The 25,791-nt window shown below is 43.4% G+C and overlaps 1 protein-coding gene across 1 annotated transcript in view; it reads left to right on the top strand.

Moving 5' to 3' along the window:
- Nucleotides 1-25,791, top strand: part of LOC138527266 (galectin-1-like) — a 101,110-nt gene that overhangs the window by 16,104 nt on the left and 59,215 nt on the right. The window contains exon 4 of the mRNA XM_069638361.1: nt 9,802-9,878. Coding sequence (XP_069494462.1) covers nt 9,802-9,878 — 77 coding nt within the window. The remainder of the gene's footprint in view (nt 1-9,801; nt 9,879-25,791) is intronic.

The raw sequence follows: 25,791 nt of genomic DNA, 5'->3' as shown, positions 1-25,791 counted from the left end.
TCTCTTATGTTTTTTTTTTTTTTTTTTCTTTTTCAGTGGCCGCACCTTGCTTGTCCACAGCTCAGTGGCTCTTGAGAGGTATTCTCTCCTCAGTAGCGCCGGTCCTCTGCTAGGAGCAGTATCGTTATTTTTTTTTTTTTTACACGTGAGCTGCCGTGTGATGTCTTTCTTAGGCATGGAGCTCCCGAGCGATCTGATCGCTACGGCCTGGCGCTTCCCTTGTTTAGGGGAATCCTGTCCGAACTAGCGGCGTCTTAAATGTCGTGTGGTCGCGGAGTTTGAAGCCGTCGCAGAATGTACTGCGCGGCACGTCTTTGGTAGGCTCCTCCCACCCGCGGGTGGGGGCTGCTCTGAGAGCGTCGCTCTTCGCGCTCCTCACGCGGTAGTTCCGCCCACCAGCGGGTGGGGGCTACCTCTGCGAGAGCCGTCTGGCGGCCTCGTACAATTCGCTAGCGCCGCGAGTGTCCCGCGGCCTCAGCCGCGTAGTTCGCGAGGCCTGACTGAGCCCCTGCGGTGCCGGGTACTCGACACGGGGCCGTCCGCCTCGCGAACCGGCTTCTGTCGTCTAAAGTGAATCCCTGAATCGGCTGCCCGCGTGTACGCGAGCTCCCCTCGAAGTAAACTCGCCTATGCGTGCTATCAGTAAACTACTATTTTATACACATTTTTTTTTTTTTTCTTTTTCTACATAAACTACAATCTCCTATACACTCCAGCCGTGTCTCAACTTATTTGCCGATAATCACCCACTCTCACACAGGCATTTTACCCCAGTCGTACAGAGAGTGGAGAAAAGGTACTTATCTGCTTGAAGAGCAGTAAAAGAAGAGGAGGAGCCTAAGTACAGGAAGGAGATCAGGACTGGTGGAATGAGCACGGACTACAGAGACTCATGGGGGTTGTAGTTAAAAAAAAAAAAAAAAAAAAAAAAGAAAATGGAAAAGTTTGTTGGGTATTTTCCATGGTTTTATATATGTTGTTGAACTGCTGAGGAGTAGTAATAAAAGAAGATGAAGCATAATGCTCGCCTCCTGTCTTGTCATAGAATCTCATCTCATATGTAGGCCTAACAAGAAATGGAGTGAGCTCATTTCTGTCCCAACTCGTTTATACCACCAGAAGCCTCTTCAAGAATTTTGAAATGAGGTAGCACCCATAGAAAGGGATTCAAATACTTTGGAAAACACCTGAGCCTGAGGCGCTAGGGTCGGTGGTTGTCCATATGTTCTTCATAAAGGCCCTTATAGAGAGAACGATAGAGAAATCCAAAGCTCTGAAAGGGGTCCAATCCCAAGGCAAGGATGGACAGAATCACAGAAATGTGAAAGTGGAGCAAGGGCAGCACAACATAAGTTTGCTCACATGTTTTTATTCACCGTGGTACAAAACATTATGCACTTAAAGACCTGGCCAGATCTGGAGCTTACCCTGCAGATCCCACCTTCCACATTAGCCACTATTCTCTGAGGCGTATATTACTCAAGCAGCACGAATTGCCCAACATGGATGTGTTCATGTCTTTGCACCATTGTAAACTAAATAGGGCAATCAAAACTTTTTGGGGCTAGCACATCTATTTTGACCAAAGGAAAGGTGCGCCCCAATCCACAAAGGGCAATTGAATGTGTGCATCTCTGGTGTGCACATTCAGATGCCATTGCTCATTCCCTTTGCACTTTTGTGCAAATAGGACAGTGTTTCTGCACATGTCAATGCATATATCAAGCTCAGCAATGCAGTCCACTTTGAAATGCAGCAAAAACCAAAGGCGCCGGTTGCACCTGTTTGGACTAGCCACACAGGCAGGCCCAATATAGGAGATGCTCCTTTCTGAACCTTTCATGCATTTTCTTCGAAGTGTTAGAGCAGCGGTCTGATCTGCTATTCTTTCACCTACGTTTTCATCTTTTGAAACGGAATGCATCTGCCTCAAGGCCAGCAAAACAGAAATTCTCCCTATTGTGTCCCCTGCACCATACTTCTTCCATGGCATTCCTCCATGCAGACCCCTCCCCCCCAAATCCCCTCCACTGTAGGCCAGGAATCTCAGAGTCACCTTCAACTCCTCCCTTTCCTTCATCCCTCATATTTAGGACATTGTCAAGAAGTCCTACTTTCAACTCTTCTCAAAGGGCCTCTACCCTTCCTCACCTTCCCTCAGAGACTCAATGTCACCCGTGCTCTGGTTCTCTCCAGGCTAGACTACTGCAATAGCCCCCTCCTTAATATTCCTTCCTCCACGCTGCAACCCCTGAGCTGGTGGGAGATCACTTTCCTTGACTGGCTCCCTCCTGTGGAACAGCCTCCCTCTCCCTCTGCATCTTGAGCAAAACCTCCTTAAGTTCTGAAAAAGCCTGAAGACCTTTTTCTTTACCTCCTGCTTCTCTGCTAATATTACAGCTGTGTGACTGATGTGCAGGGCCCTTATGTGTCCTCAGGGCCTTGACCCCCCACATCTCTTATCCCAGCCACTGTCTTTCTACTGCACTTACTTGGCTCACACACGAATCGGTGGTTGCACTTACTTTCTCCTCCTCTTAGCACTTACCCGGAGCACTTATCCATGAGCTTCAAAGCACCTTATCCCTTTCCCCTCCCCACTTTGCACCTGCACATTATGGACACTTACAAGCATAGTAGGTTTGTCTCCCCTTCCCTTACTCTCATTATTTTGTACTACATTGTCTTACCCTGTCCCCATCCTGTCTGCCCTGTGGGCGCTTTGAAACAGTTTTGCTAACTGCATAAGCGCCTAATAAGTGACCAATGGATAAATAAATAAAATAAAGAAATGCATTTCTCTTTCTTACCACCTTTGACAGTGACAGGAAAGGCTCCCGACACTAACGTATGCAAGGTGGCTGACCAGCACATGTTTGTGCTACTGTTCAGCCCGTCCCAACCCCTGTGGAAATGTGCAGGTCATTTTTGAGAATTTCATCAATGGGCCCAAATGAAAAACGAAAATCCTCTGCACTTTTCAATCACACCCATTTAGTTCTCAGAATTGCATCTCAGAGACATCACCAAAAGGTATATTCCACATTTTGTTTGACTATCAAGCTGGTTGAATTACATTGTGCTGCATTATTAACCACCTTTTTAAATGTATTTTAAAATATAGGTGATCAGTTGCGGTTTGGTGTAAAGAAATTAGTGCGAGACAGTAATTGAGGGAGGTGTGTGGGACTCCCATTTTTCAGTAAAAAATAAATCAATAAAAATAATGTGAATTGACTAGTTAGAAGCTTCAAAGATCCCTTCACAGTGGTGAACATCTAAAAAACATTGTCTGCCACCGCCCCCCGAGCCATGTTTTTTCTCCAGTGCACCCTAAAATCTAAAATGCTTAGTTCAATCTTCTAATTATTAATTTCTTCTAATAGCTCCATGTCCAAAAATTAGGTGTGCAGGCCATACCCGAAACAAATAGACACCTAAGTAATGGATCACTGGGGTCCATGCAGTGAAAAACCATCTGGTTTTTCACACTGGTATGTGGGATGGTGCGGCATCCCCCATTCTGTTACCTCCCACATCTGCTCTAAATGTGCCCTACCTTTCTTGTCTGCACACCCAACACTGGGGTGGTCCCGCCATTGGTCTCTGATAGCCCTCCTGAAACCTCTCTTTCCCTAGTTGCATTTGATGTCCACATCCTCTTCCACTGGGCGCTTCTCCATGACCCTCTAAACCTGTGGTGTACGTCTCCTCGCCTGGCGAAGCCTCCTCCCATCGTTGGCGGTCTGTGCTGTGCCTGCAGCTTACTGGCACTTTCCCCACTGGTAGAGACTGCTCCTTCCATTGTGTATTTTGATAATTTCTTCTGCACTAGCCTGGCTTCCTCTTATTTTCTCTCCTCACACTTCTTTCTTGCGTTCTCTTGCATTAGTCTGAATAGTGCACTATAGCTGAATTTCTGACCAGGATTTGGCCCCCATCCCCACTAGTTTCTTGAGCTGCTTTTGTACCTGGTCAGGCAACCCCTGACACAATATATGATAAAATAACCCCACAGTTTTATCCCACGGTTTCCATGTCTTCAAATGCCATTTCTCTTGAATAGATTGAATATATTGAAGTGAATCCTCGTCCTCCCTCATCTTTCATGCCATAATTGTGCCGATGTCTGATGTGTCTGGGTATTGCACCCTTAGAGCATGCCATACAGTCGTTTGGCAATTATTGAAAGGCGCACTATTGTGTGCCGTGTTTTGTACTGTCACTCCAGGGTATCCAGCTCTTTTCCATACATCATCTGCTACTTCCGCGAGAATTGTAAAAAGTAAACTCTTCATGTCCCCTAACCACCAATTTTGTTCCTGCCGCCAGTCTCTCTAGTTCATAAATCCATTTCCCAGCCCCAGCAGTCAACAAAGGTAACTTGCATCTCAAATTGTCTTTTTCCATCTTCTGCCATGGTATGTATTGAGGTCTCCCTCCTCCCTCCTCTAACAGTGGACACTGTGTCTGTCCTATCCCTCTGCTTTGTTTCCCCATGGGCTTGGTGGTGGGGAAAGCCCTTGTCATTTCTCCTTTCCTCCACCTCGACAGGGCCCTAAGCTTCTGCGCATGTGGGTTAATATTGCCTGCGCTGCGCGATATACCCTTAGGACGTGGCAGCCATTCTCCCACAACTTCCCTTTGTCTGTCCATGTCTCTATTGTCTCCCCACACTTTGGGCATCATTACACGGATGGCGGTGAACCATGGCACTATTAGCGCCATGGCTCATGCCGGTAAAATACCGGCACCGCCTTGGTGGAAAGGGGAATAACTGCCCTATTCCAAGGTTGGCGGGACGGTAATTCCCCCTTCCACCATTGCCCTTCCCCATTCCCATTTCTGCCCCATAGGGCTCTATGGGAATAGGGAAGGTGCTAATTACGGTACCGCAAATTGCGGTACCGTAATTAGCTCCCTGGTCGTCCCTTTGCGGGTTGGTTTTTACCGCCTGCAAAAAGCAGGTGTTAAATTCCCCAACCCGCAAATGGGCCTCGTAGTAAGGCGGTACGGATTTACCGGTACCAGTAAAATACTGGTACCGGTAAACCCTTACCGCCATCCATGTAATGAGGCCCTTAGTCTCTGTCTGGGTTTACATCTCTGGAGCGATGAGAGGCTCTCTCCTCTACGTCATCCTCACTCCCCAATGAATCGTTGTATGACCCAGTGGTCCCGTTGGCACTGTCACTGTCCTCTTCAACTCTAAGCCTCCTCAATACTACATCTCCCTGCTGCTTTCCTCCTGCTTAGCTGATATTTCTGCATTCCCCTCTCATTGAGTACTCAGCCTCCTTTCTATCCACCCATGCAGTAGCCCTGCTATTTATCCCGCTTCTGTCTGGTTCACTCCTCCATTGTGTCTCCTTGTCCTCGCCATCACTAAAATGTGCCAAATCCAACTTGATTTCTGTCACCCTTAAACAGCGTCCCTCGTCTTCACTGCCCCACCGCTCCCTGAGGAGTCCAAGTTTCAACTTACCTTTGTTCTTATTAATTTGCGCTTGCCTCTCCTGCTCTTCTTCTGCCTTCTTTTGGCTATATCCTCAATTTTTACTTCATATATTTATACCATCCACCTAGGGACCCGAGGCTTATGGGCACAAGCTCTCTCTGTCTCCTCTTTTCCCTTTCCTCTCTCTCTTGTGCATCTGCTCTTCCTTTCTCTCTATGTGCCCTTTTTCTCTCTTCCCTTTCTTCTCGCTCCCATCTTTGTACTTCTTCTGCGTCCTTGTTACCCGTGACTTCTCTGCTCAAGCACATTAAATCTCCTGCTCTCTTCCCATCCAGTTTAAGCAATATCTGTCCACCTACCCATTCATTCAGGACTATTGCCTCTTGCCCCTCATTAACTCCCTCTTACTCCAGGTCATTCTTCGTAAACCTTGCCTGGATCTCGCTAAGCTCCTTGCCTTCTCTCCCAGCATTCTGCACTTACTTGGTAACCTGTCCTGCCTTGCTTTGCCCCTTATCCTTACTATACTCTGGCGGTGCATCCCGCTGTTGCTTTTAATTCCCCCGTAGGGTATAATCCATGACTTTTCGCTGCTGTTCCTTCACCCACCATTTGAGGAGGAGGATGGGGAGCCAAGGGTAAATCACCTCCCACCTCTCGCTGGCTCAGCATCCATTGTCACCTCGCCACGTCCTCTTCCTCGTCCTGAAACATTTTCCACAACTCCATTATGGCCATTCCCTTGCTTAACCTTTTCCCCTTGTAAGATGTATGTAAGTAAGTGTGTAATTGTTGCTGCACACATTTGGAAAAGCTCTCCTTAGGCCATTGCTTTGCCAATTTGCCTTCTATACCCCAAGTCCATTATGTGCTATACTTACAGATTTTGTCCTTTTATTGTGGGAGGGACTTGCACATATGCTGTGGGGGTGTTACCTGGATACATTTGTCAATACTTACTTGACCGCAAATCGGGATGTCGTCACCTCCACTTACTGGAGTACTTTTATTCAGTTTTTCACCTCAATACCACTTAACCGGTACCACTCATGACCATTAAATCACCACTTTAACCTCAGCCTCTCTGGCTTAAACCCATTACCATGGGTGTGCTCCACGCACGCCCATCTGCAGCCCTGCGCCCCAAAGTCTCACCTAACAACCCTGCTCATGTGCTTTCCATGCATGGCCCCAAAGGTGCGGCCACTGTTTCGAACCTCAATTGTAGTTTTTATCCACCTAAAGCTGCGCACCTCCAGTGTACCTGAAGTCCTACACAAAAACCTTGTTGGTGACATCACCTCTACAAAGAAGAAGAAATCATCATCCCCCGCCCCTTTGAATCTGTCTGCCTATACAGTCCCCCGAGCACAATGCTAAACCTGAAAGAACATAAATAACATATACAAGGCCACTTCCCTGCCTAACCAACAGGGAATACCAATAATTCATGTGATCCTGTACCTATAGCGTCACATTATAGATAAAACATCTCTGCGAGACTTAACCAGGAGAGCACCTTCCGTGACACAAGCTAGCTTCCTCTACTAACCCCTATACACAGGAATACCATCATCCATGACGCAAGCTACAACGCTCAACCCACAAGCAATATGATATTTACATGTATTTTGTCATACGTACCCTGAAGTCAATCGTCTAAGCTGACTGCCAAAACCGATTGACCCAAGACTGAATGTTCCCTAACTAAGAACAAAAATTCAACAACAACACTCCCTGCTAGACCAAAACCCCAACACAACCATGAAGTGAATCCTTTGAAAACCCTCTCCTTTTGCCACATAGCAAAAGTCTATACTTAGATTCTGTGATCCGCTGATGTCGCTTGGACAGCGACTCTGCCCTAACCTGCTGCTCTGCATTTCCAGTCTGCTGGGCGTCCCACGGAAAGTGGGCAGGAATTTCTCCAAGGTGGTTCTTGAGGACCTCTTCACGCACGGTGTGCACCTGCCATGTGACTCAATTTCTGCCGGTCACCTTACAGCCCTCCAGGCATGCAGCAGGACAAGACAGCTTCTTGCCACCCAGACGTAGCAACCATCCTCTACTGCCAGCTTTGTGGACTGGCATGTGGAGAACTCACTGTATTTTTTCCGGTAAATAGCGGAGACACTTGGGCACATTAAAGACTCTGCACCGCAAGAACGTAGCTCCATCTACTACCACCCAAAAAATGTTGCAACCTATACTGTTGCAGAGTTGCAGGAAGACCATTGGCCCATGCACCATTTTATAGCATCTCATGAAGAGGGCCTCTGGATTGGCTAAAGCAGGGTCTCCCAGGTCTGGGACCCTGTCTGGTCACAGAGCTCAGTGTACCTTTTTGAAGGTGATGGGAAGGAACATTGAGGGCTGTGTGTTCCATATTGTTGCCACTGTTGCTCATCTAGCCTGAGAGAGTGCCTGCAGATTACAGTTATTGGGAGCAACACTTGTATCATTCCACTCCCCGTCTTGCTGGGAACGGCTCCATTCCCACCACGAGTGAGTGAGCATTGTCCTGCTCTGCTGGGTCATGTGTGAGAGGACGGCAAAATAAAGCCTTTCCATCGGTAATTATTAGGATTTTTAGTCTTAATTCTTGCAGGTGGCTTGTTGCCTTGGGAACCATGAACTTTCCACCTGCCCTTGTCCTGTGATGTGAACAGATGCTCTGCACCTGTGGCAGGGATAATGTCTCCTCCCCTTCCATGTATCTGAGGCCTCTGTTTCCTTCCTGATTCACTGAAGTCACCCTGTAGGCTCCTTATGTGTCTCCATGGCTTCTAATGGTTAGTTGCAATAAAGCATGAGAAAGCGTGGTCCACGTGTGTTCGGCATCTTGCTTTTTCCACTTTGTTGAAGAAATGAAAGGTTCTCAGCGTTTTGTAAATGTATCCATCCTTTACCTACCGGAGTCATAAGCATGTTTTTCATGTCTATAAGAAATACACTAGTGCATGTTTGTGTAGCTTCATGCATGGTTGCATATATGCGTCATGACTAATGCAGCTATGTCAATAATGACGCCATCGATATCTGGCCTTATTGTCAGTTGACCTGGTCTATTGATGAGACCTCTGTGTGCTTGAAATCATCAACTGGATATGGTTTAAATGGTTGTCTGAGTGAGTAGCGCTTCTTATATCTGTGGGGTAGTCGGTGACATCATTCCTTATCCTGCGAGCTGACATTCACGTAGGGGTCATAAGGGCCATTCCTGGGACCCACTCTTCAGACTTGTGCCTGGTAATTTTCTCTTTTTTATGAATAAGGTCCATGTAACATACAATAGGTGCAAATTGTGCCTTGTGCATAAGGGGTCCTTTGTGAATCCCCATCCATGTGCAATTTGTATGTCATCACAGTTGCACATTTTGCCTACCTCACTTTACATGCGTAGATGGATTTCCTTGTCAGGTAGTGTATTTGACTCAGCAGCAGTAGTGTTAAGCTTGACACACCCTTCATGGGGTACCATTTATAATTGAAATGCACAGCTTCCCTGTGAATTTTCTGGGGATGTATGGATTGTAAATGGAAGTTCTGCCTCGGCACCTTCTATTCAGCTGTTCTGCTATTCTGAAAGCAGATTAAACATGATCATTTTTTAACTGTAATGAGTGCATTATGTGAACTGTGAGTGTTTATTTAATCTATTTGTGAGCACTGACACTGCCTTCTTAAATTAAGCTTTAGTAACTACTTTATTATTTTCTTGCATATTTCTGTTTTTTTTATCCCAGTTACAGAATATAATCTTTACCTGTGGAACAGCCCATGTACACGGGCCAAAGTGTGTGAGGAAAGACATTTTCAGAGTGTGAATAGAGACATTGTGGCAGAGTGATATGGTGAAACTAATTGTATTTACAGAAAGCTCTCTGGATGGGGAAAAAAGTAATTTATTTTGTTGGAGAAATAGTGTTTAATATAATGAATTTGTGTTTATATGTTTTTTTTAATGTATATATTTTCTTAGTGTATGCAACTTGAAGTCTTATTATTGTATGCATAAGGCAACAGCTCCCTGTAGCGGTGATAATAGGTGAAGCAGGCAGTCTCTACTGTGCAACATGAAGTTATATTGTTGTATGCGTAAGGCAACAGCTCCCTCTATTGGTGGTAACAGGCGAAGCAGGCGCATGCCTGCTTCGGACAAACATATCTGGCCTTTTATCATATAGTAATATGCAGGTGTGATCAGGTGGAATTTTCGATGTGCCAACTTTAATGAACTTTTGTGAGCAAAAATAGGTGTTGAAACATCATAAACATTTTGAAGAAAAAATGGTGGGTATCATGAATACACATTTGTATTAATGATATGCTTTCTTCCACAGCACCGTGATTTATGTGGTCCTTTGCAACCTATGAAACGATTGATAGTGGACTTCAATGTACCAGCTGATGTAGAGAGGTATGTACCCAAATCTATTGATGAGTGTTTGTTGTGCAGAACATGTACTGATTTAGTAGCGATTTGTAATGTGCAATATGCACAGATTAGCATCACCACTTTGTCCCTCTTTCATTACCCAGTACTTAAATGAGGTTGAGAACATGAATGTAAGCAGTGGATAAGGCAGTTTCTGGTGCTGATGAGGCAGGGGACTGCCTTCCTAGGGGGCACAAGCGTTCTAATTAATAACAATCAGTTTAGCCGATGAATATTTGCAATGCATGGGCTAAATAGCTTCCAAAATTAGTGTGCGTGACTGAGCCTAGTAAGGTAGCACAACATAAATTATGGGTGAGGGGGCTTCTCCACTCAAGATCATTTTTTGAAATAATGAGTTGAAATGGTGCAATTAAAGCACAATTTCTGTCTGAGAAAAATGGGGTAAAAGCAATGCTAATACATGCCAGGTAACCAACAGTTAAAAAGCATTTTATGATGCTCTGCCCACAATATATGCCAGCATTACCATTGTAAATCCCTTTCATGATGCTGTGCTAACAAATATATGCAAACATTGCTACTACAAATAACTTTCAAGAAGCAGCATTCACAACATATCACAATGATCAGGGTCAGGATGGTGCATCCGCCGAGAATACATTCCAGCATTGCCACAGTAAATCACTTTCATGATGCTGAAGCACAATGTATACCAGCAATGCCACTGTAAATCACTTTCATTATGATTCTCCCACAATAAATGCTGGTTTTATTAAAGTAAATCGTTTCATGGAGCTGTGGCACAACGATTTATGCCATCATTGCTAGGGTAAATCATTTTTATAAAGCTTCCCCCATAATGTATGCTGGTATTGGCACTGTAAATGACTTACAAGATGTTGCACCCGCTATACATGCCAGCATTGCCAAGGTATATCTATTTCACAAAGCTGTAACCACAAGGTATTGTGGCATTGCCACTGTGAATCAATTCCATGATATAGCACCCATAATTTATGCTAGTATTGGCACTGTATATAACTTTTCTGTGGCCACAATGTATGTCGGTATTCATATTGTAAATCACTTTTATGATGTTGCCCCTGCAACATATGCCAGTATTGAAACTGTAAATCACATTCATAATACAGTGTCCAAAACACATGCCAGCACTACAATTGTAAATCACTTCCATGATGCTGCGAAAACCAAATATGCGGGCATTTTCACAATTAATCACTTTAATGATGTTGCTATCAAAAAAATGTGTCAGCATTCCTAGTGTACTTTCTTGAAGATGCACCCAAAATATGTCACTTTATTTCACTTCCACAATGCTGGTGAAATATTGCTCACCATGAAACAAAGGGGATGCCTGTCACGACCCTCGCCCAAAACCCCCTCTGGCAAACCCATTGGCCAGGTGGAGTCAGGACTCGGGCTTCTAGAGCCTGGCATCCTCTTCAAAATCCCTCCTGGGGCCAGTCCTGGCACCTATGGCGAAAGGCTCATACACCATGAAAAACATGTGCTTGGGAACTACTTTATTGTGTTTGTCAGCCAACACGGAGGCATCCACATAACTTGGTTCCTAGGAATTAAGCCATGCGGTACAGTGTTTTGGGTGTGGTAGCCTAGGGACTACTTTACCTGGACTATTTTGTTGGGGCTATTTCCACCACACCCGAGCAAGACAACACGCTTCGCGTTGCTTTGCAGTTTGCAACATGACGCTCACTGTGTCCAGCTATACCCACGAACCTCAGAGAAGCAGAACCTGCAAGGAGACAAAAGGAACATCATTAGCAGCAGCATCTTACCTGCAGTCTTCATCTTTAGCTACTCGCAGCTCCTGAGAACAGCTTCCTTGAATCTGTACGCCTCCCGGATTGAACGACCTGAAAGAGGAAGATAGAGGCAACATTAAAGAAAGCATACGAGACATTGCAAATTATGAACTGCTCTAAAGGCTTACCTGGCTGGTCGCCTCTCGGCTGGCACCACTCTGGAAATTCCACACCCGCTGAAGAACACCGCAACCTACAAGGAAAGAAGGAAAAAACAGGTTAGCAAAGGCAAGACATCGTAGCGCTGCGCATAGCGCTTACCACATCATAGCACTCTTAATGCGCCATCATTTACCAGCGAGGCTCAACCAAGCCAGTTCGCCACGCTGAAGCTCTGCATACCTAAGGGAGAAAAAGAGACATTATTAAACAAAGAAAGGCATGCAGGATAGCAACAATACTAAAGAACAGCAATAAGACCTACCTGAACGATATCAAACAGGGCGGCGTCAGTGAAGTAACTGGACCTCACACGCCCACGAAAGACAACGCGCCCCTGCAAGAAGGCAGGACGGAGAGCACGTCTAACTCTACCACAAGGTGAGGAGAGGGCCCCAGAGCAGCTGAAATCATACCGGGGTGGAGGGAGGATACTTACCCCGGTCGGCCAGTCCTGAACACAGTCCTCCTATATTTTTAGGCGGAACCTTCCCTGCAGACCACATCTGGGCACCACTGAGAAGTATATTAGCAAGTAACCCGGCTGGGTGGCGTCCTTGTGGATACCAGATGAGCGTAATAATGTCCCTATGCACTTGCACATACAGTGAGTCACACTCACAGAGACGCGCATCGAAACATACATGTGGGCGAAACATTCCATTTTTATATTGTGATTGTCAGTGAATAAAACCACCAGGGATACATTTTTCAATGCACAAAAATAAGTTACAGTTAACAATGCTCCTAATAATCCTGATAGTGTAACAAGAACGCATAGTAAAAAAAGTATTTTATCAAAAATGTTTTGTCACAGAGTCCTTCAGAATCTACTAAGAAGAGGACCGAAATCATCCTCACCCCTTAAAACCTACCGTAGACAGTTAATCCTACAAGGTCTTGTGGACAGTGAAATCCTTCTCAAAAGAAAGTTGTTTATATTAGTGTTAAATAGGATGAAAGCACTAACAAAACTAAGTACTAAACTACAAAAGAAACTGAGCAATAAACAGAATGTGAACAAAAATAATTTCTTACATGTTTGTGGTTGTGAATGGAGTCACACAACAACCACAGAACCATATTTTAATGAAGAAGCATACAAACAAAAGCAAAAAAACACAATTGCCATCCATAGCAGTGGACGAGGGTATGAGAAAATCAATACTACCATCATGGAACAAGAAACACTGCTTACAAATGTATTCCCTGAAAACTCGGAATTACCTCTCGATTCAGCAGAACCACACCATGCAGTATACAAATGGCTGTGCACATCAATGTGTACCATTCCAAACAAAGCGTTCAAATCTTTATGTCAGTTCCTTAATCAATATGTAAAAGGTAAAGAGAGAAGTAAAATGAAAGTGCTGCAAAATATGGATATTTGTCCAGTGTGGAAATACACAGGACTAAAAAGACATTCATTAGCCTGCATTTCTGGACCTATTTTCAAAAGCAACTTTCATGCTATCAAAAGGATATCAATACATCATTCCAATGTAAAAAATCTAGTGTATAAAATATACTATGCAAAAAGTCCAGCTTCAGAATTAGGCAACTTAAATACCACTCTTCTGCATGGTACACCCAAATACTTACAAGAAGAAATTGACCGTATTCAGAGAAAGTATTTTGGAAGTGAGAGCCACTTACAAAATGCAACAGTTTTAGAACATAGTAGCAACAATTCTGCACATACCAACCTTCTACTACACACATACAGAAAAGAAATAGTAAAATTTAAAAGGTCATCGGCTGAAGTACCAAACCATGTGTGTGTGTTGCTGCAGAAAGTTTTACAAAAGGAACACAAAAAATGTGGACATAGCATACAAAATAGAAGACAATGAAGATTCTAAATGGTTTGAATGAGCTCTCTATCTTTTAGCAGAAAACAAATATGAGCTAACTGAACACCTAATATTTTGCAGTTACTGTACTACAAAATTAGACAACAACCACACTCCTTCACATGCTATTACAAATAATTTAGAATTGTTTCCATTACCAAAAATCTGGCAGCAGCTCAATTTGTATGAGAGCATAATAATTCAAACAGTTCACGCATTTCAAGCAATTATACGCCTTCATCCAAAAACAGCAAATTTACCTTCCTCTGAATTGATGAAAGGCATTCGTGGCAAAGTAGTGTATTTGCCATTAGATCTAATGGAAAATGTACACACTCTAGGAGTGAAACGTTCAATAGAGCATTCTTTAATAGTCTTGGTAAATGGAGTACCAACAAAGGACAAAAAAATTTGGCAACAATTTGTAGACTTACACAAAGTTAGACAAGCATTGCAATAGCTAAAAGAAAATAATGAGTACTACAAGGAAATAAATATTGATGAAAGCTTAAGGGAAACAACTGAAATAATTCAAGAGCCATCGGAAACTGGACAATTCGAACTTCTGGATCCTGCTACAGTATCCACTCTTTTGGACCATTACACAATTCATCCATTGCATTCCAATGAAAGCATAGATGATGCACTAGATACTTACCACATGCGACAAACCAAAGGGTCACCAATGAGTATATGGGAAAAAAGTATAGAAGCACGTGCCTTTCTACTGCTATTTCCTACTGGCAAAGGTGGAAGACACGATGATAGACCCACTCAGATTGGGGCATCAGAATACTGTTCATTACAAATGTATTCGCAAGATCCCAGATTTAGACAAAATGTGGAATACATATTCCACCTACTCTATGAAAGTGAATTAGCAGCACTATGTTACGGAGTTGCACACATTCTTAAATCTGGTACCCACTTTCAAAATATGTCAGCTACACAGTTAATACAAAAAGTACAGGAAAAAGATGAGGTTTTACAATCAAGTATAACAAATTTGTTTGCAAACATGCATGGTACAAAGGAATACTGGTTCCGACGGCACATAGACGTGCGTTGTATGATCAGAAACCTAGGACCACCGACTTGGTTTGTTACGCTAAGTTGTGCCGAATATGCAGGGAAAGATTTACATGAGTTCCTACGCATACCAAACAGCAACAAAAACAACATAGATATAGTAACACCTGGAGAACTTTGCTCTCTAGATCCAGTTAATGTGTCAAGATATTTCCATCATCGTTTCACTGCCATGCTACACTTTATTTGCAATAAAACTGTTCCTCCCCTTGGAGAAGTGCAGCACTTCTTTTGGAGAAAAGAATATCAAGCGAGAGGAGCACCACATATTCACATGCTGTTATGGATCAAAGGTGCACCGAAATGTGGTCACGACAGTGACAGCACTGTTTTGCAGTTTATCCAAAAATATGTCACTTGTGAAATCCCTTCTGAACAGACACATAGTGAGCTGCATGGGCAGATTTTACAATTTCAAAGACACACATGTGGCAAATATTGTTGCCGCAAATACAAACACAAAGGTAAATACTACACCAAATGCCGCTTTGGTTTCCCTAGACCAGTTACAGAAACAGGTGAAGTAAACAACTTCATGTCTTCAGTTCGACAGAGTGTTAAAGGTAAATCACCTAAGAACACGAATTACATAAAAAGAAGGGAAGAATCAAAATATATCAATGATTTCAATGTAATCATTGCCCTCTTATGGAATGCAAACATGGATATGCAGTACATTGCAGACAATTTCACTGCTGTTGCACGATATGTTACAGCCTACTTAACAAAAGCAGAAAAACAGAGCTTCAAAACCTCTGGGATGACCTAGCATCAGACAAAACATTACCACAGAAATTGTACAGCCTAGGCATAAAAATGCTCTCTCATAGAGAATGTGGCACCTATGAAGCAGCAGATCATTTAACCAGTATTGCTTTGTATGGAAAATCAGACAACATAGTATGGCTCAGTCTTGGTCCTGCAACATCTAGAAAAAGAGTGCTAAAATCATATGAGGATATAGAAACAATTGCCAGAAATGATCCCAACAGCCAAGACATTCTGAAAAACAATTTACTGGACACATACTATTCAAACAGGAGTAGCACTCTGGAAAGCACATGTCTATACCACATAGCTCAAAACTTTGCATACAAAAATAATGTAAAACCGGATTAAAGTAAAAGTAGATATAGAGTGACCGATTGTGAAGGGAGCTTAGTGAAACTAACCAAACGAAGCTTAATTAATCATGTAAAATTGTAATTAAAAAGTCCTCAACAGAAAGAAGTATATTACATGTCTCTGTTACAACTTTTCAAACCATGGAGAAAAGAGGAAGACATACTAGATGACTATGACTACTATGAAGATGCTTTCAAAGCAAATGAAAGCGCTATCATCAATGTGAACTTTACACAGTATAAAACAATGTTACACAATGAGCAGCAACAGGAAGAACTACTTCAGGCCCAACTAGATAAGGGCTCTTCCAACAATAGTCAACCTTCTGTAACAGGAAGTCAAGAACCACTAGGACAACCACTAATAGCAAATGAGGCTGAAGTAACTATGGCAGAAGTAAAAAACACCATGTATCAGTATCAAGAAGATACAGAAGACTTAACTGTACAACAAGCAAAACTTAACAACGATCAGTGCACCATTTTTGAAGATGTAACAAAACTAATTGTACATGGTGTACAACATGAAAATAAAGAATGTACCTGCCAAAAATAGAAAACTATACTGCTGTACGTCAGTGGTGAAGCTGGATCAGGGAAAACATTCTTAATCAAAATCATCAGCAAGTTCATTCAACAATTGACAAACAACAAACTGCCAGCTGTTGCTACGGCCCCCAAAGGTCTAGCTGCCTACAACATAGTCGGTGTCACTTTACACCGATTGCTACTGCTTCCAGTAGAACATCAAAATAAATTAGACTACTGCAAACTTTCTGCAGAAGCTGCAATGGAATTACGCAGAGTATTGAAACAAATGAAAATGCTACTAATAGATGAAGTGAGCATGATCTCCAACCTAATGTTGGCTTTGATTCATCTCAGATTGCAAGAAGTACTTAAAAGTAACAACAAAGAACTCTTTGCAGGGAAACACATTATCATTTTCAGAGATCTTCTACAATTGACACCAGTGAAAGGTGAACCACTTTTTAAAACCTTAGGCCACAAACTCTGCCGGAAAACTGTTGGTAGCATAGGTAATGTTAACCTTTGGCAACATTTCCAATATAGAGAATTAACTGAGAACATGCAGCAATCTGCAGATCTCACTTATGCCAACATCTTAAAGAGTAGTAGAGTTGGAGTATTATCGCAAGAAGCAACCAATACTGGAAATTAGTGCCACAGACAAACTAGACGTACATGGTATGACAGTACCCATGTGTGAGCAAACCACAACAAGACTAAATAGTTTAAAAAATTCAATCTCCAACATAGCTGGGTTGGAGAAAATATTGAAATTATCCTTAAATTGTAGAGTAATGCTTAAATGTAACCTTGACGTAGCGCAAGGGCTAGTTAATGGAGCACTGGGCACAGTTGTTGGCTTTCAGTCATACCCATGTGATAGCAACATTCAGTTTGTCAATATTCGCTTTGATAAACTTTCAGAAGTGAAAAGGTTAGGGGGCTCAATTGCTTGATTCCTTCTCTTCAAAGACATGTATGTAGGTAGAGAGCAATTTTCTCTAACTCTTGCATATGCAGTTACCATTCATAAATCCCAAGGTCTTACCCTAGACAAAGCATTGATAGATATAGGAAACACAGTCTTTAAGGAAGGCATGAGCTACATAGCATTATCACGCTTACGTACACTTGACGGTCTATTGCTAATGAACTTTGATGCAAGTAAAGTCAAAGCTGATATTCCTTGCATTGTAGAATACAATAGATTGTGTTCACTGTACACCCCTCATCTGAAACAATACCCCGTTTCAGTTAAAGTAAAACGCGGTAAAAGAAAACTAAATGAAACAGAAATGCAACAGAATCCAACAGCAAATTCCGGAAAGAAAAGAAAAGAAGCTAAACTTTCATCAATTACTGCAAACATAGAAGAACCTACTATGGAATGTAAACCAGGGACGTCGGCAAAGAAGCAACAGAAATTCCGAAAAATGCCCTCAGATACAGAACTTGCTGGACCATTCAAATTTGCAAACGAAAGTGGGGTAAGTTGCTATGCAAATGAAGAAAATGATATTCTATTTCAATTGCCACCGATTGTTAACAATATTTACCTCCACAGTACAGACCAGTTGTGTTTGAAAATGTTAGTGCTGCATAGAAATGCAACAAGGAATCCTGACAACACATACAGTGTTCATGGTGTGAGGCAGCAATTGGACAACTGTGCTGGAGTGGTGAGAATGACCATGAACTCACAAGAAGATCCACAAGAATTTCTAATGTACATACTGTTAGTGTTGGAAAACAAAAGCATATCTGTAAATAAAATTTTCCAGATTTCGTACATGTGGAAACACACATGCACTCTCTGTAGCAAAATGATACAGGAAGAAATCCCAAATGAGCGATTTGTGTATGTTTACATACCAAATTGTGAGAGCATTCCATTTCAGCAACTTGTACAAAAAAACAAACCATGGCAGATTATGTACTCTTTGCAATTCAGACAATCGCTCCACCTTACTGATACAATCACATAGTGCCTACATAATACTTATGCTTCTACGTTGTAATCCAGATGGCACCAAAAACAATTGCAAACTGATTGGATTCACACACTGTCAAGTGTCACTTGGAAAGAAAACCTTTACAACAGTAGGTATAATCTACCATGCAGGAGCTACAACCAATGCAGGTCACTACACTGCATACATTAAAAAGAATTGTGGATGGTTTGAATGTAAGGATAGCACCATTACTCTAAAGCAGAGATTGCCAGTTAATCTTACAAATGCGTATTTAATGTTCTTAATGCCAAAATGTATGAAATAATGTGTACTTCAAGATTTAAAAAAAGAATTATGGGAAAGACTACAAACAGTTAGAATATGCCAACAGGTATCTAACTACCCAAGAGGTTGGAAGAATGACACAAAGAAATGAATATCACAGATCGTTGGAAACACATGCACAGGTAGAATACGCCTACAGGTATCTAACTGTTGGTAAAAATCGGCAGGAAGACAACAAATATTACATTAATGGAAAAGATGAAGGAAACAGGATATAACAACGACACAAATGAATGAATATCATGAAGCTGTAGGAACAAATGCACAGTTAGAATACGCTTACAGGTATCTAACTGTTGGTAAAAATCGGCAGGAAGGCAACAAACATAACATTAATCAGAAAGATGAAGGAAACACTCAAAGGAAACAAGGAAGTAGTTACTACCATAGTAAATGAAGGTTTTTTTAATCCAACAAGGATTTTTTTTCCCCAGACCCAAGCATTGGAAAAGCAAACACAGAAACTGAGCGCAATGCACAGTACACTGGTTTGTAAACTAAATATGAGGGTAAAAAAAAAGGTAAACTGTCTATTAAGAAATGTAGTAAATTTTCAAAAAATGCAAAGACTAACATACCAGTACAATAACCATTTAAAAATTGTATGTGGATTCTGAACAAAGTAAGGAGTAAGTATATTGGCAATCATTTTCTACACATGCAAATCTACACGTCTGATCTATGGTACTAATATGCTGCAGTGCCTGTAGGCTGGCCCTTGCATCTCTGGTGTGTAACCTACCATGTACGTCTTACGACCAAGGTACAAGGAGTATAGGTCCTAGCCACAACCATTGCTGCATATCAAAATCATGGTCCTTGTAAATTAGCTACTTATAAATTTACTGTTCGGACCAGCGTCTGCAGCCATGCAGGCAAGACACTAGGGCGCCAAACACAACAAGCGCATTACACCACACCCATATTCACTTGTAACCCCACTGCTTATGACTTCAGTCTTGGGTGCATGGCCTTTGGGCAAGCAATCAAGAGTCTGGGTCCTGGCTAGAAACACCACAGCATATCAGAACCATTGTGCCTTGTCATTGTACTATGTACAAACTTGGTTTTGGGAGCATGGCCTTTGACCATGCTCCCAAAACGCTACACACTCCCCACAACCATCTTAATGATGTTGCATAGTACAAGTGTACCAATAGCTGTGATATGATGCAGTAGTTTGTAGCCACAGGCTACAGAGGTGAGTTTGAAGCCATAGCATTATGAATGTATGGGTATACAGTATTTAAAATGCGTAGTTACTTACAACTGCAGTGCTTATTACTTTGTTCAAATACTCTGCATTCTGGCCACTACTACCACACCATATGACATCCATTGTGGCATATAAGTACACTACGAACAAATCTACTTTTGTGGGCATGGCCTTTGGCCATGCACCCATGATTGCAGCCCCTCCCCATAGCCGCCAGAGTGATGTACTACCACACCATATCGTACCCATTGTGCCTTGTAAGTACACTGCATATAACTGTGCTGTTGGGTGCATGGCCTGCGCCCATGCACTCATGACTGCGGACTCTCCCCACAGCCACCTGACTGATGTTCAATACTAGGGGTGTCTCTGTAGCTCTGAAATGCTGCACTGTTTGTGCGAGGGGCCTAACATTGTAGGTGTATGGCCATACATTTCAATATATGGTTGTGAAGTGTCTTATAACTGCAGTGCTTACAAGTTTCCTGTTGGGTACATGCTTGGGTGTATGGCATACAGCCTCCAACCATGCATCCAAAAGTACACATCTTGTCCACAACCACCGCACTACATGAAACCCATGTGGACTTGTAAGTGAAGAGGTTATAGTGTTGTTGTTGGGGGCATGGCCTTCAGCCTTGCACCCAAGAGTACACACACTCCCCACAACCAGGCAATCGATACGCATTAGTAAGGGGGTATCCATGGGTGTGACATGCTGAAGTATTGGTGGCCAGGGCCTAGAGTTTTGGAAGTAAGGCCTTTGGCCTTCGGCCGACGGCCATGCATCCAAGACTCTAGGCCCTTGCCACAACCACTGTAGCATGTGACACCCATGGCGGCGTACTAATGATTATAATAATAATAACCATCGGGGAAAAGTAATGCAATCACGGCATGTTGTCAATTTCAATGTTGCCTACCACTACGCGTGTGCTTTCAACAGTTAGAAGTTTCCTGTCCACTGCATGGACTAAAATACTGTCCTTATTGGACCCCTCATTTTCTGTGCATACAAGGTGGGCATAGGAAATACATCATGAAGAGATCATAGCTGTGTTATTGGTTGCAGGGTCTCTCCACAACCACCTCAGTGATGTGTGGGAGTAGGGGTTTTGCTATAGGACTGGTGTCCTTCAGTGCTTCTGGCCAGAGGCTTCACTCCTAGCTGTATATCCATAGATTTTACATGGGATGGCTGTGCAGTGGCTTCCATGTCTAGTACTTATAACTTTGTTCTTGGGTGCATTGCCTTCGGCATTGCACCCAAGATTGCACGCACACCCCACAACTTGCCAATTGAAACGCAATACTACAGGTGTATCCATGGGTGTGACATGCTACGGTGGTTGTGGCCAGGGCCTAAACAGTCTTGGAAGTAAGGCCTTCGGCCTTTGCCGACGGCCATGCATCCAAGACTCTAGGCCCTGGCCACAACCACTGTTGCATGTGACACCCATGGCGGCGCACTAATGAATATAATAATAGGCATCGGGAAAAGTAATGCAATCACGGCATGTTGTCAATTTCAATGTTGGCTACCACTATGCGTGTGCTTTCAACAGTTAGAAGTTTCCTGTCCACTGCATGGACTGAAAAGCTATCATTATTACACCCCTCATTTTCTGTGCGTACAAGCTGTCCATGGAAAGAACATCATGAAGACCGACCCCCATAACAAATTCATTGATCACCCATGTCTTACTGTCTGAACCTTTCCCAACGGTCTGTGACACAGCAAAACAGTTTTATAAATAGAGCATGTGTACGATGGTTCTTGCTCCGCTTTCAGCGGATCAAGATGTCGGCCGCATCCAAACAATCTGACGCAAAACACGTCTTGCAGCAGCCAATGGGCAGAGACGTCGCGTGTCCGCGGTCATGACGCCAGCCCCTTAGCCAATCGGTATCTTGTCTGTGGAATGAACAGGTAAGTGTGACCGCGAAGCGGACATGGATATCACTAATTTTTTCAGACCTACTTTTTGATAATTTAAAAGAAAAGTACAGCACGGCAGGTCACCAAATTTACAAAAGCATGCATTGTGGACCAAGCCCCTGTACCTGCTGCAGATTTTGTGAAAATCCGTCCAGCGGTTTGAACTGTAGCCGTGCACAAAGTTTTTTCCCCCATTCAGTCTATGGGAAAAAAAGACGTTTTGGGACCCGCCCTATAACTTTTGCCCCCTGGACCAAACATCTCCAAACTTTGCAAACAAGTTCAGAGTGGCACACATACTTCCTTTGCAAAGGTTGGTGAGGGTTCGTCCAGGGGGAGCAAAGTTATAATCCGCCCACAAAGTGCTCTTCCTATGGAAACCGCAACTTAACCATAACTACACAGCCACTACTGTGGCCGTGTAATATATATATATATATATATATATATATAGGTGGCACGTCTGGGAAGGTCGCTGGCAAACCCTTTATGAAGGTTTTAACTGCAGGGTTTGAGACAGAGGATGTAACTCCAGGACCTCAGGATTAAGGCATGATGTCTGGGACATTAACCTTGACAGAATCCTGTGACCGGACAGCTGTAGCCAAGTGAATCAGGTCGGGCAGCAATTTGCTTACTATGGCAGATGAAGGGTCCAGCTGTTGTGTCCCACCACAGGTTGTAAACTGGTTTTCTTCCTTTCCATATGGCATGCATGGGGCACCCTGGATTCTCAAATAATATCGCAATATTTGCCTGCCAACGTTAGGTTGGTGTGTTTTTGTAGTTCAACAAGCAAGTTCTGAGAGAGAGAAACGCGCCGGCGTGGTTAAGGATTTGCTTGTTGTCTTGCAATACTAGCGCTTGGTGCACTCTGATATGGGTGGGTGTGGGACTCGCCGTGTGCAGGAGAATTGGATACCATACTTGCTGTGCCCATGCCAGTTTTATTAAAATCATACTGCAGGGTTGTTTTCCTGCTTGCCTCAGTGCCCTGACTAACCAGGTCATCGTCAGGAAGGCATCTGGGGACTTGCCAGTCCATGCTAGGGAGAAGACAACCCCCAATGAGTCCTCTTCTAGGTAAATGAATTCGAAGAGAGGGCATTCGCTTTTGTGCCTGGTGGCAAACAGATCAGTGTGGGGGAGTCCCCATCTTTTGAAAATTCATTGGACCTCAACCCATACAAATTGCCATTTGTGGGATGTGGTGAAAGTCCCTGTTCAGTTGATCTGTCAGAATATTGCTGTGTCCCTGCAGACCACAGTGCAGATATGATACCTTCTTGCTTGTTGGTGTCATGCGTTGAGGTTCTGTTGTCCATCTGTACGGTGACCACCTTCGCTGTGAGGACCGGTTGAAAGTGTTCCGGAACCCATTGAATGGCTCTTAATTCAAGGATATTGATGTACAATTCTGACTCTTGGGTGGACCATGTGCCCTTGGCCTGCAAGTGCGCAAGATGGGCTCCCCATCCTGACATTGACGTATCTGTCCCGAGAAGAAGCTTGGAAGTGGGGGCCTGAAAAAGGCATGATTTGCTCTAGGTTTTTTGTCCACCCACCAGGAATGTAGAGTATGGTGGAAAGTGTGTGACCAATGTACAATTTCTTCCCACGAGCCCGATGCTTGAATCCATTGTCGGTCGTGTTCTTCCTGGATTGCTCTCATTCTCAACCTGCAAGTAGGAACTAGAAATATACATGATAACAAAATGCCCAGCAGGGATTTGTAGTGACGCACGTGAGTGTTTTTAAGAACCCATTGACCGGATGGGAGAGCTGCTCTGCTCTTGGATAAAGGTCTGACTTGCAGAATGTGGGTGTCTAATTCTGTGCTTAGGAAAAGGGCGTTCTACGCCAGCATAACTACTGACCTTTTGTGATTGATGGAGAAAAACTAGATTTCTGATGGTCTCTTTCGTCTGATGGACCACTCTGGTTTTCTGTACCTTTCAGGTTGCTTTAATGAGCTAATTGCCAAGGTACAGAAAGACTTGTACACCTGCTCTTGTTAGGTGTACTGCCACCGGGGCAAGACATTTGGTAAAGATCTTTGGTATTCACCTTAGGCCAAAGCACCCGGAACTGATAATACTTGTCTCCTACTGTAAACCCAGGTAGTGCTTGTGCGTTGGATGAATGGGTATGTGGAAATATACATCCTGTAGGTGGATTGTAGCTAGAAGATCGCCTTCTGAAGCCAAGGAAGGCCCTGTTTGGGTGTGGTCATTTTGAACGGCGTATATAGAATCTCATCCCTCCTTCATTGTGAAGAATAGCCTTTAAAGTGGCTTTTTGTAGAAATGTGTCCCCTTCTAGCTTGAGCAGGGCCCGGTGGCATGTATTGCGTGCACGTGGGGGTATGGCTGGTGGCCAGGTGAGGAACTTGATGTTTTGTCCATCGTTTATTATTTGTAGCACCTACTTGTCTGATGTGATCTTTTGCCATTGATGCCGGTGGTGGTTGATCTGGCCGCCAATGGGGGTGTGATGTGGCAGGGGATGGTGCTTCCTGTACATTTTGCTTGGACGACTGAGCCCTTGTCTGGCCCGTCCCATGTCTGCCTCTCTGTATCGTGTATCTGGATGACGGCTAATATCTGTCGCAGATTCATTTGTTGACCTAGCCCTTTTGTGTGGATTATGGCTTTTCGCTTGAACAAAACATCCCTGATCCATCACAAAATGTGCAGCTTTCTTTGCAGTTGTCTCTCAGTGAACTGATGGCCCGGTCTGTATCAGTGTCCAAATTAATACTGTGAGGGGTCAGACATGTGAGGCGGACAACTTTGCAAATGTTTTTCAAAAGATGCTATTTTATTAATTCAAAAGATTTAATAAACGCCTCACTGCCTTACCCTGGGGAGAACTTCCATGCCTATCAAAATAAACTAAAGGAAAACAAGTATTCTGTCCCTCATACTTATACATAAAACAAAATTAACAAGGTATTGTATGACAATTCAAATATAACAGACATAAAACTTATTTTCAAATTCTGACAACGGTTTCTCCTTATAACCTGGTTGAATCCCCTTCCCCAGATTCCAACAGGATTTCAAGCAACAGTTCAAAAGGATAAGGAAATCCCGTCTTGCAACAAAGTTCCCATAAATAGCTTCTGTCAAAAGCGCAGCTTTCCTGCCACTCTGGTCTTCTCACTCTTGTATTAACCAAATGCTGATACTAGTTTTCTCTCACTCTTACTCTTGTTTGGCTCAAGCAATGCTTGTTGAGGTCCGTTTCCCCTATTGCTTTTTTTTCACACTCTGGTGATAGGTTTTACAATCACCTTCATTCTTTATTGCCCTCTCTTTGCTTTGGCAATGTTGCTTCTTTTAAACTTGCCTTGCAAAAGTTCTCTTTGGGAAATAATAATTTGTGTTGGCTTCTCGTAGTATTGACCTCTTTTGTTGCTGGCAATTATTCTGACCCACATAAATACAATGGCTTCCCCATTTCTTATTCTGCCACTTTGTCCTCTTTGTACCAGCTTGGTTTTCAAAAGGATCATTATTCTGCCTTTAATTCGGTATTCGTAACCCCACTCTTGGCCATCGGGTGATCACAGCGCGCTCCGATGTCACAATACACTAGTGAACTCACCTGGTCTGGTGTGTGCATCTGCTCCCTCTGCTGATTCCAGGTCCTCTGCTTCTTCCACTCTACTCGGCCCAGGAACCTGCTTTCTCTTGGTTTCTATGGCCGGTGCCAGTCAGAAAAGGTGCACTCCTCTGACCAAAGGCTCTCCGGTGCTCGCCTGCCACCGGAGCCTGACTTGCTAAGGGGAACGTTTTCAAACTACCCGCTTCCTGCCATGTGACCTCTGCAGCTATGGTCTACAAGGGAAAGCTTCCAAAGCTAATGCTTTCA

This window comes from Ambystoma mexicanum, chromosome 14, assembly GCF_040938575.1.
Source record: "Ambystoma mexicanum isolate Mex_15411 chromosome 14, UKY_AmexF1_1, whole genome shotgun sequence".
NCBI classification, from domain to species: Eukaryota; Metazoa; Chordata; class Amphibia; order Caudata; family Ambystomatidae; genus Ambystoma; species Ambystoma mexicanum.
The sequence above is the reverse complement of the archived record's forward strand: the minus strand, read 5'-3'. Positions and strand labels throughout refer to the sequence as shown.